Below are 16320 nucleotides of genomic sequence, written 5' to 3'. Positions count from 1 at the left end.
TAACTTTAGTATTTCTTAGAAGAGTGGTGTACGCCTGTGTGGTCTTTACGGGAAGTTTTGCCTTTCTACATATGCGGAGCTGCTGCCTCCCAGATGGTTTTCTTGTCTTGCAGAAAACAGATTGTCTGCTGCCCTTCCTTGTGTTTGTGTTTGTCAGCATTCACCTCCTTCCTGGGTCCTTCAGCGGCGCCTGTTACTAGCAGGCAACTTTCCTTCTGAGTCTTGTAAGGTGGTTCTTTTTTTTCCTGGATGGAATATGAAGGAGAAGAGCTTCATCAGCATTTAATAAATGTGCCCTGTAGTGGAAGCCCTGGAATCCGGTGTGACCTGTCCTGGTTGTGAAGGTTGGGTCACTGAACTTGTTCAAGTTTGGTGTCCTTAAAAATGATTTATGCCTTTAAACGCTTCAGTCTCCTTTATAGTATATATATTAATTCTGTAGCCTTTTACTGGTAAGCTTTACTGTTGGTGTGGTGATGAGAATTCTACATTATTTTTCTTTCCTAAGGCAGGCCCGTGTCTTATCTTGAGTTGCAGCTTTGGTTTCTTGGAAGTGGAGGGAGAACAGAGACGCACACGAAGTCTTCTGACTGTAGACCTCACCAGACCTGGCCGAGCCCTCCACCCTTTATGTGTGGCTCACAGCTCTTCAGTGACTCTAACCTTGGGAGAAACTTTCCAGAACATTGAACCTAATTTCATAGAATTTCTATATACTCACACGGTATCAGTTTAGTAAATTGCACAATCAGAGTGAACACACTTGGTCACAAATGCAGCTGACTCTTGGTAAGTGCACCGGCCAGCTGCTGGGAGCAGAAGAGCATAGGGCCATGGCTTTTGAGTGCTAATGATGGTGTTATTGATGGGTATTGATGGTTGTCCATTGGGACATTGGAAGTCAGAAAGGGGACTTTCCCCGGCATATTTTGGGGTTCTTACTCAAAGCTGGCAGATAGTCTTTTTACTTCTTGCAGTTACTGTCTCTCACTGCTTTAACCAGTCTTCACAAGGGGAGAAGAAAAGATACAGTGGCAGCCCTGCAGGGGTTTAACATGACGCCGGTGGAGAGGTGATGTGTGGAGTGTGTTGTGAGAACACAGAGAATGAGTTCTGTTGGGGGTGTGGGGCAGGAAAAGCTTTCAAGAAGATGTGACACTTGGGTTTAAAATGTGGGGGATGGCTGAGTATTAGGCAGAAGGTATTTGGGGAAGAGGAAGCGTGCAGATGGGTGGAGGGAAAGGCAAGGGCAGGGTGTGGACACATGGACAAGTACGGCATAATTGTCACTGTGGTGTTGGGGTTTGGAAGGTTTGGAGCACTGACGTGCCCCCAGCACTAGGGTGCTGGAATGGTACCCGGCACTCATCAATAAGTATTTGAAAGAAAGATAGGATATTAAGGAAGACAGTGGACCTTGTCTGCCGTGTTTGGAAGCCAGAGTCTATCCTGAAATGAGTCTTTGGAATGTCTTCACCCGGAGAGTGACATGATCCAGTTTGACTTAGAAAAAGGGGGAGGGAGTAAGAGTGCAGTTAGAAATACCAGTTAGGAGATTGGTGAAATAATCCAGTAAAAAACTAGGGAGGGCCCAGAGCTTCTGAGCATTGTGATGCAAAGGCGAGGGAGGGAGGAAGGAAGGAATGAAGGAAGGAAGGAAGTCATGAGAAATTAGGATTGGCAGGTTGTGATGACTAGGTGAGGGCCTGGGCAGATGAGGGTGCGGGGGCAGGGGGAGGTTCTGGAATGACCCCTGGGTTTGCAGGGTGGCCAGATCCCGCAGTGGTGAACTGAGTGTGATTTGTGATTCTATGAGCGCTTTACACCATATAATAGAACACGCTATTTATTGTTTACTTCCTATTAGGGAAAAATATGTTTATTATTCCAGTTGGGATGCATAATCTTTTATAACTAGATGGCCTAGCGCCCGTTCATTCTGTGCCCCAGGCCTGTGCACTATGGGTGTGAGCAGTGTCTGTGGCATTGAACTGAAATCTAACATGGTTTTACTCTAAGTGTCTTTTTTTTTTTTTTTTTAAAGATTTTATTTATTTGAGAGAGAGAGTGAGAGAGAGAAAGAGCACAAGAGGGGGGAGCGGGAGAGGGAGAAGCAGACTCCCTGCCGAGCAGGGAGCCCGATGCGGGACTCGATCCCGGGACTCCAGGATCCTGACCTGAGCCGAAGGCAGTCGCTTAACCAACTGAGCCACCTAGGCGCCCTCTAAGTGTCTTTAATGCTGGGAATGTTACAACATTTCAGACCTGAGCAAAAGTTGATATCAGTGCATAAGACAGAAATCCTATCTTTAAAATTCCCAACTTTCTTGTCTAATTTTATTTAATATTTTATCTTCTGAATTACATCTTAGTTTGTGGAATGACTCAGTATCACAACAGACAAGATGCGAATTCTCCTTCTGAAGGTGGTTGGTAGTATAGTAGAGGTTGTGCAGACCTGGGAAGTTTACCACAGGTGAGCCTCTGTGGGGCAGTAAGTAAATAAAAGAGCAAAATTAGTATCAGGAAGATGAAGTATAGTCAGCCATGTGTACCAATGGCATTTGGTCATAAAGTGAAACTGATTTCGTTCCTGATCTTCACAAAACTACAGTAATTTACTAATTTAATCTCGTGTGCAGTTCCTTTACTGACTCAGAATGTTGAAGACTCTGACTAGCTGTTTATTTTTTAGACTTGTTACAACACAGATAGAAGGCTGTTTAGAGGATCATAACATTTTTGTCTCTCTTGCTGTGCTTGTTAGATCTGCATTTTCTTAAACATTTTTTGTTTCTTTTTGACTCTTCAGTAGCTGTGGTACTTAAATCTTGCCTGCCTTCCATTTCACTTTTCCCTGAGAAACTGCATATATATATGATTTCAGCAGTTTGCAAGCTCACCCGCTGACTTTCTCAGCTAAAAATCCTAGAGAAAGCTGGAAATTCTTTTCAGAAGAACCTGTAAGCTGTCTGTCATCGCTCCATCGCTCGCACACACCTCAGTATGCGGGTGGCTCTGTTGGGACCGAGGCCAGTCTTACTTTAAGGCCCTTGTTAAGTATTTCACCAGGACCAGGGAGAAATGGGGGGAAGTGGCCTACGTAGAGAATTTTAGAGAAAGCTAGTTGTTACATTTACATTTACATTACATTACATTACATGATTTTTATTTTGAGATTTTTAAATTCCAAAGTATCCTCATTTTAGTAAGTTGATGTGGTGTTTCCTCCCTCCCCCATCTCCTCCCTGGCAAGTAGACCAAAATATTGCCAACCAGTTCTGTATTGATTCCTGCAGCCTATTTTTGAAGTCTGTGGGTTCATGAAATCCAAAACTGGGAGCCACTGGCCTGTTTTATGCACACCTGTAATCAGAGTTGGTATATGTGTGGTTTTCTTCTCACACCAACCACCACTTCTTTCCAGTACCAACTGACACTGACTCTCTGGAGTTAGCGTAGCCACCACAGGTTAAGGGCTCAGTCCCCTGGGACTGGCCCCACTTCAGGGACCAGCTGCTGATGGGGTACTTAGGCTACCCGCACATTTAATGCCTAGCTGACCACAAATTCTGATGTTCCTCCCACCTCCCTTCAGGTTCAGTAATTTGCTAGAACAACTCCTAGAACTCAGGAAACTGCTTTGCTTACTGTTACTGTTTTTGTTTGTTTGTTTTCAGTAAAGGATATAATTTAGGAACAACTGGGTGGAAAAGACACGTAGCGCAAAGTATGGGGCAAGCACAGAGCCTCCATGCCCTCAACCGCCTTGCCACCCCGCCAGCCCTGTGGTGTGAGCTCGTTGGGGTGTTTTGATGGAGGGTTCATTATGTAGGCATGATGGAGGACACTATTGCCCATTGGTGAGTGAACCCTATCTCTGGCCCTTCTTCCCTCCCCAGAGGCGAGGGGTAGGGTGGAACTGAAAATTTCCACCCTCTAAGCATGGCGTGGTATTTCTGGTAGCCAGCCCCCATCTTGAAGCATAGAGCTGTTGATGAGCACACCCGAGACACTCTTACTGCCTGGGAGACCCCAGGGGTTTTAGGATCTCTGTGCCTGGAGCTGGGACAAAGCAGGTAATTTCTATTACAACACAGATGTCTGTCTAGTGAGGAGAGGTCCTCAGATGCTGTGGAATGGAATTGGAAGGACTTGGCTTGCATTTGTCACTGAGGACCCCAGCGGGTGATGCTGTCCCTTCTTGTCTGGGCCTTGCTGTGGCTTCTAGGACGACAGAGTTATTCAGGCATAACCTGTCCCTCACAGCTTGCCACACAGCCTTGTTACTTTTTCTTCTCTTTAATCTTTGGCTTTTCTTTGTGCTTCTTGGCTTCGCTTAGAGCTGGGTTTGTATTTTTAGCATCTCATTTTGAAGATTTCTTTTCATCTTCATTAGAAAACTAGTCAACTAATTTTGGCATTTCTGTCCTCTCTTGGCTGCTTGGATGTGTCTCTTTGTCTTTGTTTCTGTGGTGATAGCTTTCCCAGGGAAATGGAAGTGACCAGACATTTGATTGCTAAGTAGTTTGTATGTATCTTGATTAATCAAGGATTAGTTAAAGCTGTTGAGTTAACTGTGTGCTTCACTATTTGGAATGTCTCCAGCAGCCCACTCCAGAGCAATGGTGGAGAAAAATGGAGGAAAAAGTGGGGACAGTATGTCTAACTCTCTTGGTTTTAGATTTCCTATGTGTATTTAGAAGGTTTTTTTGTTTTGTTTTGTTTTGGTTTTTTTATTCATGGAATGACTTAATTACAGCAAAAGGGGGTTTATTGCTTTGGCTTCTACGATCCCACCGGATCTTCTGGAGGAGACATTGTATTATGAATCTTAAGAAACGTGTCCAAAATACTAATTTTTTTGAAAACTGAAAAATACTGTTTTGTTATTTACGATTAGTAGTAGATTTCTTTCTTGGATGATATGTTGTAACTTTGCCTTAGCTTGTTTCACATAATCTTTGTGTGAGGTCCTGAAAATGCTGTCACTTCACAAGTATTTCTCTTGTGAGTGATGAAGAGATTTCAACTTCTGTGCTGACAAATGCTCTTTAATCAGGCATTTAGAAATAATTCAAGCTTTTGTCATTAACTTGTTTTTATTCCCAGGACTAGTTTACCAAGAAATTTCAGTGCAACATAAAAATTTAGACAGTACCACTCTATTTCAGTGTGTGTGCTGCACAAATATTGTTACGAGTTAGTTTTTGTAAAGTTTCTCTGATGGAAAATTAGAAATAATCATGTTCTGAAGTGACTGTTGCTCAGCGCTGTGACCCCTGTGGGTCTCCCCTGTTCTTCTGTCATCAAGTCACATGACAAGAGTAAACCACAGGCTGTTGAGGGATGGGGCAGGAGTGTGAGGAAGAGGAGAGGGCCTGAAAGTGACTTTTTGTTTTTGAGGACATTGGCCAAGAACCCACATGATTAGTTGTTTAAAATCTTTGAGGCTAAAATTGGTAGATGAGTGGTGCTTTTGTTAAGGATGAGGTTGATGAGCTACTTGGGGGCATCTCCATTAACTTCTGCTTTAAGCATCAGGTAAGTCTTCACTGTGGAGATTGTGTTATTTTAGTTGGGTCAGCACAACATACCTGTTTTCTTCTGTTGCTCACTCTTGGTATTTGATTCTTTAAAAAATAAGATATGGTATGAAGTAATAAAATACAAATCAGCCTTTTTTTTTTTTTTTTAAAGATTTTATTATTTGACAGAGAGAGATAAAGCGCTGAGCGGAGAGCCTGATGCGGGGCTCGATCCCAGGACCCTGGGATCATGACCTGAGCCGAAGGCATACCCTTCACCCACTGAGCCACCCAGGTGCCCCTCAAATCAGTCTTTTTTCCCCTAGTAGTAGTATAGAATATTTAAAAGATGAACCTAGTACTTAATAGGAAATTAAGATCATCTCTACATTTTATTTCTGTATCTCAGGCTTACTTGGTAACAAATAGTTGAAACAAAGCTGAGATTTAGATTCTAGCATAGAAATAGCCTTTCCTTTAATATTTGTCTATGAAGGTTAGAATTAAAACTCTAGAAGGATCTTTAGAAATTATCTCATTTTTACATGAAGAAATTCAGGACATAGGATGTTGTCTTGCCGAAGTGGAAACAGGGACTTAGTTCCATTGCCACATCCATTGATTGTTAGTGGCCACTCCATATTTCAAGGGGAAGACAGAGCTTATCAAAATTTGTTTTGTAGAACTTGAAGCAAGCCTGATGGTAAAACTACTCTTGCCAGTAAAGAGTGGGTAATCACAGGTCACCAGTATTATAAACAGATGTGCAGTTGAACAAATGATGGTTAATTTATACTTGTAGTTATATTCAGTTTCATGAGCGTGTTAGATACTCAATGTATTCAGTTAGAAAACAGTTCTCGTGTTGCTTTCTCTGTGCTCTTCGTGGATCTGGGCCTCCTACGGTCCCTCATCATACTTTGGTTTTTGGTCTCTTCTCCCCATCAGGCTCTGCCCATAAAGGCAGGAAGCCGCTGTCTTTCTTGTTCCAGCACCCAGGAAAGCACTGATTGTTGGCTAACTCTGTATAGCTGTTTGGGAAACTTAGCATATTTCAAATATCTTAAGTTTGCGTGTTTTATTTTTTGCAGTGAACAGAGTATCTGTCAGGCAAGAGCTGCTGTGATGGTTTATGATGACGCCAACAAGAAGTGGGTACCAGCTGGCGGCTCAGCTGGGTTCAGCAGGGTTCACATATACCACCACACAGGCAACAACACGTTCCGAGTGGTGGGCAGGAAGATTCAGGATCATCAGGTAAGGGTCTGCTAAATCCTTACTGAAAGTTGTCTAGAATCACAAAAGGACGTGTAAAATAGTAAACTGAAGTCGTGCTTTGCCGGTGCACTCAGCATATTCCGTGTGGGAGAACTGGGTACCGGTTTGCCTTCCTAAGGGTGAGGATTTAGAGCTAATTGCACAAAAATATAAGTAAGACTTTAAATTATGAACATGCATGAGGTCTTCTGGCCTGCCAGCTAACTAGGTTTGGGAATCTAAAGTAAATTTAGGACAAACAAAAATGTGAAATACCACTTAAGGAGCAGACTGTATGTTTAAGGAATTGATTTCCTGCCGAAGGTGTGGGGCTAGCGGAAGGAGTTGAAAGTGTAAATAATTTCAGAAAATACTGTTGAATTCATGTATGATAGAAAAATTGTGGTATTAAGGTTGTTGGAATAGTTAGGCTTTTGCGATGCCTATCTAGGATGAAAACTAAGCTTTTATTAATTCCCTGACCTGGATTTCTTAGAAAGGTCACTGAATTTATCAGATGAGTTGATTTCTTGGGCCTTAACAGACCAGGAGCAGTAGATAGAGGAAAATGTAGATGGGGGTCTTACTAGCATTAAGTATATGCTAATAGCAGCAAGAACTTCTCTGAAGGACAGCTTTATGAAATACTTTTGGTTCCGGTAAGATGGTGGAATCAACCAGTGTTAGCCACATGCAGGAAAAATGGAACAGATTTCCAGCTGAGCCCTTAACTGAAGAAAGACAGGTCTCCACTGGGACACCCTGAGGTGTCGTGTGCAGCTGGACACTGCAGCAGCCCTGTGTTTTAGGGTGGTGCTTATAAACTGCGAGCACCTAGGGACTCAGGTTCGTCATGGGTGTGTGCGGTGGCTGTGGGCCTGTGAGCGGTCGGGCTCAGACCACAGTTTGTGTGCAGGGCGGGGCTCCACCCCAGCCCGCACACCGTCAGCCTGGGAGGCAAAGGCGTGTGTGGCTTTCTGAAAGATGGGAGCCTCCAACTTCATTTACACAACCGTGGTCCGGAAATTAACAGACACTGGTGACCCTCCTGGGACACCTTGCAGAAACGCATGCAGTGTGGAGTTGTTCCGCGGATAGAGCAATTCCCCCGCTTAATGCAAACTGCCCAGCCTGCCCCCCTTCCTGCCTTCCCTTCTCCCTCTCTTGGCCACCCTGAACCCCACCCTGCCCTGTTCTTTCCCTCCTCGGTCCCCCCCCCCCCCGCTCTCCGCCCCATTGCTCAGCCCTTCTCTGGTCCCCAGTCTGTGTACCAGGACCCTTCGCTGCTGGTCGGGAATCCAGGTGCTGCAGAGGGCTCTCCCTCCGGCACTGTGTCCCCGCATGAGTCAGGCCCAAGACAGATCAGACACTCCCAAAGATGCTATTACAGAGAAGAAAGTGAAGACTGCACAACTCAAACTTGCTAGAAATGGCTCCGCATTTTTAATACAACATGTCAAACCAGTACGATACATTTGGTAAATTTGATGCATTGGTCATTTCATAGTACTGATGAACGACCCTTAAAGTATCTAAATGTTGGTAGAAAAGAAAATGACTATTTAAAAATAGTTAGATTGAATCGTTATATTGTACACCTGGATATTATTATATAAATATAATGTTATGTATCAGTTATGCCTGAATGAATGAAAAAAATAATTAGAAATATGTCAGGAAATTTTCATATGAAACACTGAAATTTTTATTCGTAAGTTAACTATGACTTCTAGGTTTTGATAAATGGAATGTTTTTCTTGGAATGTTTGGAAATTTTAAAAAAACTTCTAAATTTGTGACACTAAGATGAAATCATTATGAAGATTAAAAAATGTTTAGAAAATAAAAGACTTCGACTGGAGTGACAGGATGTTACATGTAGAAACTGGTAAAACATCTAAGCTGCTCTTTGGACAGATCTTCATGGCATGTAATGAGCTTGACCCAAAGAAATCAGGAGGAAATACTAAAAATAAAAGGAGATATTAAATAAATAAAAAAGAAATGGGAATTATTAACACAAAAGCGTTTCATTGAATGGAAAAATAAGCAGAATCAAAAAATGAAAAGTTACAAATATATTAGGATTAAAAAAGATTGTTACAGTTATAGTAAGGAAATCAATTATAATATTATGAACAGCTTTTCTGCTTCTTCCTCTCCCAGTCCCCCTGCTTGTGTTCACTCTCTTGCTGTCTCTCTGTCAAATAATTAATAAATAAAAATCTTAAAAAAATATTATGAGCAGCTTTAGCCAAGAAATAGGTCATCTTGTAGAAAATATAATTTACCAAGGCTGGCAGAAAAATAGAAAAACAGCCCGACAATCATAAAATATATCAATAATTAATAGTCTGCCCCCCAAATCTAAAAAACAAGGAGGGAGGGTGTCCAGAGCTTTATAAACAAAATCTAAAAACCTTTAAGATATTACCTGTTTTATACAGACGGTTCTAAAGAATAGTATTTTATGAGGCTACTATAATTTTGATACCTGCAACATAGAACAATTTGAGAAAGGAAGATTATAGGCCAGCCTCAGTATGAGCATTGACCTATAGATATAAAAGCCCTCAGTAAGATACTAGCAGACCTAATGCAGCAATCTATATGGAAAAAATTACCACCTCTTAACCAATAAGGTTTGTCTCCATCTCAGTAATGCAAGGCTAGTTTAACATTAGATAATTAATTAATGTAATTTACCAGGAAAAAGCCTATAAAAAAGAGAGAGATTCAGAAAAAGCATTTTATAAAATCCATACATAATAATTTTCAGCACATTTGGCATAAAAATGAATTTTCTTACACTAATAAGGATGCATAGTATAAACATACACCCAACATCTTACAGGATGGTGTAATGTTGGAGGGGATTACCATGAGACTCGGGAATTACTTGGGGATTTCAGCCTTAATCATTTGCATTTAGCAGTGCAGAGGGGGAGGTAACCTAGTGATAGGAAGATGAAGGAATCCAAGCTCTACGGTTTGGAAAGGAGGAAACAGAGCTGACCTTATTTCTTGGTGATACAGTTGTCTACATAAAAAATCCCAGGAGCATCTGCAGATGAGATATGAGAACTAATAAGATTGTTGAGCATGTTTGCTGGATAAAAGATCAGTTTATAAAAATCACTAGTATTTTTGTGTACCTAGCAATAAACAATTTGAAAATACAGCTGACCCTTGAACAACATGGGGGTAGGGGTCACCACCTCCTGTGCAGTTGAAAATTCATGTATAACCTTCTACTCCCCCAAAGCTTACCTGCTAATATAGCCTACAGTTCACCAGAAGCCTCACCGATAACATAAATAGTTGATGGACACGTTATCTTGTATGTTATGTGTATTAGGCATTGTGTTCTTACAATGAAGTGAGCTGGAGAAAAGAAAATGCTATTAAGAAAATCATAAGGAAGAGAACATACATTTACAGCACTGGATTGTTTCAAAAAAATGTCCGTATGTAAGTGGACCCACACAGTTTAAACCTGTGTTGTGCAGGTATTTTACAAAGATACTGCTGAAGTATCAAAAATAATAATGTACCTAAGAATATATCTGATAAATGGTTGACTTCTTTTCTTTTCTTTCCTTCTTTCTTAGGGGTGGGAGGGACCGAGGGAGAGAGAGAGAGAGAGAGAATCTGATGGGGGGTTTGATCCCACAACCCTGAGATCATGACCTGAGCTGAAATCAAGAGTTAGACGCTTAACTAATTGAGCCACCCAGGCACCCCTAATTGGTTTCCTTTCATTCCAGACCATCTTGTTAACCTTTTTTGATTTTTTTAAAGATTTATTTATTTTAGAGAGAGGAAGCGGGGGGGGAGGGGCAGAGGGAAAGGGAGAGAGAGAATCTCAAGCAGACTCCCTGCTGAGCGTGGATCCTGACCCGGGGCTCGATACCCGACCCTGAGATCACAACCTGAGCCTAAACCAAGAGTTGGATGCTTACCCGGCTGAGCCAGGCACTGCTACCTCGTTACATTTTTTAGTGGTTATCAGTCTGTTTTAAGTGGAAACATGTTTTTATACTTTGTTAAATAATATCTAAATTTTTTGTAGTGAGAGCCATTTAAAAAAAAAATCATCCCCCATTTATTTTTCAGATTGAATGCACACATATTACATACATACGTATTAAAATATTCCCCCCCCCTTTTTTTGCTTAACACTTTCTAAGTGTGTATTATGTTCTAAGCACTGTGCTTACATTTGAAAGAAAGCTGCAGTAAAGAAGGAGTTGTTTCAGTTATGGTAAATGTAATTCGCAGCACAGTGCAGCATACAGAAACCGTTATTTTGTTGAGAAGACGGGGAGGGAGGGTCGTGAATGACTTCATAGACAGGATCAGATACTGAGCCAAGAAGACAAGGAAGAGTAGATGCTCAGTGTATGGTTTGCTCTGCTAGGATGTGTCTGGAAGTGGGTGAGCACATGGAGGATAGAACACTACCATTCATCCAGACTCAGGCTCATTGGATGGGAAGTATTGAGGATGATGATCAAGTCCAAATCTGGTGGCATCCCTTGTGGACCTCCAGCAAGCAGTTAGTCTTATGTGAACATATCTGCTTTCCCTTTTACTTTTGTTTTTTGAGGGGTGCCTGGCTGGCTCAGTAGAGTCTGCGACTCTTGATCTCAGGTTCGTGAGTTCAAGCCCCATATTGGGCATGGAGCCTACTTAATAAAATGTAAAAAATAAATAAAAAATTAAGTTTCTTGAGATTATGTACAGTACTGCCTATCCTTGAAAGTTAGAAATGAATGAAGTAGTTGAATCAACATGTTCAATCTCTCCCCGTGGTGGAAGTGAACTAGTGATCTACATAATATGATTTAAGTAACATTTTCCTCCTCTTTTCTAATATTCTGTTGCTGAACGATTGATAAAGTGAATGTCGCTGTGTTTTTGCCCGACCTTTTCAGATTATTATTTTCAGCAGGGATATAGATCCACCTTCAAATGGGGCTTATAATTTTCTGATGATGATTTGTGGCCCCCGCTCCGATACGTACAAACATCACATGACAAGAGGCCATCGTTGTTTAAATTGTAAAATATACATCACGTAATATTGACCATTTTACCTGTCTGAGTGTAGAGTTCAGTCAGTCGTATTAGGTTCACTCACATGGGTGTGCAACCATCACCACTGTTCATCTTCCTCCCATGCTGAAACTGAACCCGTGAAACAGTCTCTGTTTGCTCTTCCGTAGTCCTGGGAACCTTCATTCCACCTGTTTTTTTTTAATGAATTTGACTGTTGTAGGTATTTCAGGTAAATGGAGTCCGACAGTATTTGTCAGTTTGTGTCTGGAATAATGTCTTTAAGAGGTCATCTTATTTAAAAATAATCTCAAGTTTGGGTATTGGTGGATGAGGTAATATAGACAGAGCTTCTCTCTGAGAACTAACACAATTGGACAGAATAATAGTAAGAGGAAAGTGTTTGGAGTGCCTACATGACAACGAATTACGGGTCCATAATCTGCAAGAAGAGAGAACCAGAGAAGTGAGCCCAGCTTCAGACCTCTATTTACCTAGAGGCACGTCTCAGTTTTGAAGGAGGGGACTAAGCAGAGCTTTTGGCGGATTCCTGGGACTAGCAGAACAAGAACTCGGGAGTTAGAGCCTGCTCATGAGGGAGGGTTTTCTTGGTAAGCCTCGGGCCATGATTCGGGACCCCCAAGCCCCATCCCCTGGGAAGAGGTTTGCCTCAGAATGAGGCTGGTCTTTACGGGAACTGATACCCAGCCTCTAATAACTTCATTCATTCTGGGATTAAGGTGATTTCAGATTGTTAGTTTTCCTAGCTGCTTGCCAGAAGCAAATGGGTGAATCTTCCCTGGAAAAATATAACGTCATTGTAGGCCTCACAATTTCCGTACAGTTGTCCACACACAGCGTCTGGCATGAAATCAAAATCACCAGGCCCGTGAGGAGGCAAGAGGGGTGGTAACAGAACAGACCCACTGGGAATCCAGAATTAACTTTAGAGTAACTCTCCTTAACATATTCAAGCAACTAGCACAAGGTTGAGAATTTCAGCAGAGAATAGAAACCTGAAAAAAGAACCACATGGAAATTTCAGAATTGGAAGCTCAGTGCTGTTAACAGTTCGCTAGTGGGTTTTATAGCCAACTAGGGACAGCTAAAGAGAAGCAGTAAACGGAATATAGGTCAGAAGAAAATATTCAGGGGCACCTTGGGTGGGACAGTCGGCTCAGGTTGTGATCCTAGGGGTCGTGAGATGGAGCCCCGCATCAGGCTCTGTGCTAGGGGTGGAGCCTGCTTAGGATTCTCTCTCTTCCTCTGCCCCCCACCCCAAAAAGAAGAAGAAAATATTCAAACTGAAACTAAGAAATTCTGAGAGAGGAAAAATATGGACACATAAAAAAACACAGGGAAACAAAAACTAATTCCAGAAGGTATATGCACCCATATGTTTATTGCAGCAGTATTTACAATAGGCAAAATGTGGAAGTAACCCAAGTGTTTGCTGATAGACACATGGATAAAGAAGATGTGGTGTGTGTACACAAGAGAATATTACTCGGCCATAAAAAAGAATGAAACCTTGCCGTTTGCAACAACATGGATGGATCTGGAGGTTATGATACTAAATGAAATAAAAGACAAATACCATATGATTTCACTTACATGTGGAATCTAAAAAACAAAAATAAAACAGAAATAGATTCATAAATCCAGAGAATAAATGGGGCATTGCCAGAGGGGAGGGATGGGGGGTGGTGAAAAAGATGAAGGGAATTAAGAGAAAAAAGACGATTGTGGATGTAGTGAAAAGTATAATGTATGTGTAATTGGACGCATGAGGAGAGGAGAGACTAGGACAGAAGAAAAACTGAGGTCACGAAAAAGAATTTTCAGAAGTTAACAATAGAACATCAACGTAGAAATGCTGTAAACCTTAAGTGGGATAAATACAGAGAAAACCATATATAAACCCATCATATGAAATCATTATAAACTAAATGGAGTGTGAGACCTGTGAGCAGCCAGTGAAGACAAAACAGCTTGGAGATGCTGCAGCAAATGGTCAGCTGACTTCTCAGTAGAAGCAGCAAAAACTGAGAAGACAGTGGGCTTGAAAGAAAACAAGTGGCCTACGTAATAAAAATCCTCTTTGAAAATGAAGGTGAATTAAAGACATTTTCTGACAGACAAAAATGGAGAGAATTCATCACAAGATCTATATTGAAAGAAATTGAAATTCTGAAATGTGTTCCTCGTGATCAGAAGCTTGGAAAGGGCAGAAGGAATAAAAAGTAGCAGCAGGTGTAAATATGGGCAAATCTTCAGTGATCATCTGTTGTATAAAGTAACAGTGAGGTGTTGATGCATGTCATACTCTCTAGGGCAGTGAAAGCTTGTATAACTAGCAAGCTAGTAGAAGGGTAATAATAATACACTCTTAAAGAAGGTGGGATGTAGGGGCGCCTGGGTGGCTCAGTTGGTTAAGCGACTGCCTTCGGCTCAGGTCATGATCCTGGAGTCCCGGGATCGAGTCCCGCATCGGGCTCCCTGCGCGGCAGGGAGTCTGCTTCTCCCTCTGACCCTCCCCCCTCTCATGTGCTCTCTCTCTCTCTCTCAAATAAATAAATAAATAAATCTTAAAAAAATAAAAAGAAGGTGGGATGGAGTTAGGCCCAAATTCGTATATAATTTACATGAAACATAATAAATGGACTGAACCCTCCAGTGAAAAGCGGAGACAGGCAGATTGTGTAAGTCATGCAGAATTAATAATCTGAATATAAAACTGTAGCTGCACACTAGGAATTGAGGCTAGCCACAGCAACAGTGAAGAACGACAGAGGAAGGACGACATACTCTAGTGGCAGTCAAGGTTTAGGATAGAGCTACGGTAATTAAGACACTGTGATGTTGGCTCAGAGATAGGCATGTTGACCAGTAGAACAAAACAGAGCCATCTAGACACTTGATTTATGAAAAAAGTAAGCCCGCAGCATAGTTAATAGATCGTGCTGGATTGATTGGATGGCCATATTGAAATGAAAAGGAAACTCGAACCTTATTTCACACCAGAGGCTAAACTTTCCAGGTGGATTAGGAGATGTAACTATGAAAGTAAAACAGTAAAGCTCCTAAAATAATATGGAATAATATTTTCATGGTCTTGGAATTGAGAAGCACTTTTTAAACAAGTTACAAAAAGCATTAACCATGAAAGGAAAAGATCACTACTTTGGACTGAATAAAAGTTAAGAACTTGCATTCATCAGAAGACACCGTTCAGGGAGTGACAAGGCAGGCTGTACCTTGGGAGAAGGTATTTGCAGCCTGGATAACCCGCGGTGGGGTCCTATCCAGAATGTATAAAGGACTCTTCCAAATCAGCAGAGAAAAAGATGGACAGCTCAGTAGAAAAACAGGCAAGAGATTTAATTTAAGCAGGTGTTCATAGAAGATATCCACATAACCGTTAGAACATGGAACAGTACTAAATCTCATTAGTAATCAGGGATATATGCAACTGGAACCACAGTGGTATGGTACTCATACCTACCAGAAGTGCTCAGATAAAGGCAGACAATTGCAGTTGTAATGTTGTATGTGTGCTTACGCAAGCTGTTGTATGCTGCCATGGAAGTGAAAATTGATAGAACCAATTTGCAAAGCTACTTGGAGTTGTCTGCTGAAGTTGAGCATGTCTTTGGCCTGTGACAACTCCACTCCTGGGTATACGCTCAACAGAATGGGTGCCCATGTGCAGCAGAAAATATTTAGTAGGATGTTCATAACCAGTGTTTTTAATAGTGCCAAACTGCAAGCAATACAAATGTTCATGAATGGGAGGATGGGTAAATAAGCGTGGTTGGTACGATGGAACACCACAGAGCGGTGAAAAAGAATAAACCAGAGCTGCGTGCAACGGAGAGCTGACTCCCACGAACAGTCCTGAGGAACGGAGAGCAGGCACTGACAGTAGGTACCGTGTAGCTCCACTTACGTAAATTCAGAAGCCCGAGAACTGATCTGTGATGCTAGAACTGTGGCCGGCGCCACATGTTAAGCATGTTAAAATATATTTAATGAGGGTGTAGATTTTTTGTTGTTGTTCTGTTGATTTACCGTTTTAAGGCCAGACCTTTGTAACATCAGACAGCTTACCTTCCATCAGACTGTTATTTCTGCTGGCTGATTTTACCCGAGAGAATGGTTTTTAATCTTTTTTTTTTTTTTTTTTTTTTGCCAAGGCCCGTGAGGAACAGGTTTGAATGAGTACATCCAGTCAGGGTTTGTTGATTCTGCTGAGTATTAGGTTGACTCCGTGAGGCATCCCTGTCTTTCAGGTGGTGATAAATTGTGCCATCCCTAAGGGGTTGAAGTACAATCAGGCTACGCAGACCTTCCACCAGTGGCGAGATGCTCGACAGGTGTATGGCCTCAACTTTGGCAGCAAGGAGGATGCCAATGTCTTCGCAAGTGCCATGATGCATGCCTTAGAGGTGTTGAATTCCCAGGAAACAGGTACGGT

At 41.8% G+C, this 16320-nt stretch overlaps 1 protein-coding gene across 1 annotated transcript in view; it reads left to right on the top strand.

Moving 5' to 3' along the window:
• ENAH (ENAH actin regulator) overlaps window positions 1–16320 on the top strand; it is a 137625-nt gene that overhangs the window by 60027 nt on the left and 61278 nt on the right. Inside the window, exons 2-3 of the mRNA XM_081823029.1 lie at window positions 6620–6785; window positions 16136–16313. Of these exons, the coding sequence (XP_081679155.1) occupies window positions 6620–6785; window positions 16136–16313 (344 nt within the window). The remainder of the gene's footprint in view (window positions 1–6619; window positions 6786–16135; window positions 16314–16320) is intronic.

Source organism: Leptonychotes weddellii, chromosome 6, assembly GCF_054177405.1.
Source record: "Leptonychotes weddellii isolate Sample4059 chromosome 6, ASM5417740v2, whole genome shotgun sequence".
In the NCBI taxonomy this organism is placed as follows: domain Eukaryota; kingdom Metazoa; phylum Chordata; class Mammalia; order Carnivora; family Phocidae; genus Leptonychotes; species Leptonychotes weddellii.
This window is presented reverse-complemented; position numbering and strand designations above follow the sequence as displayed.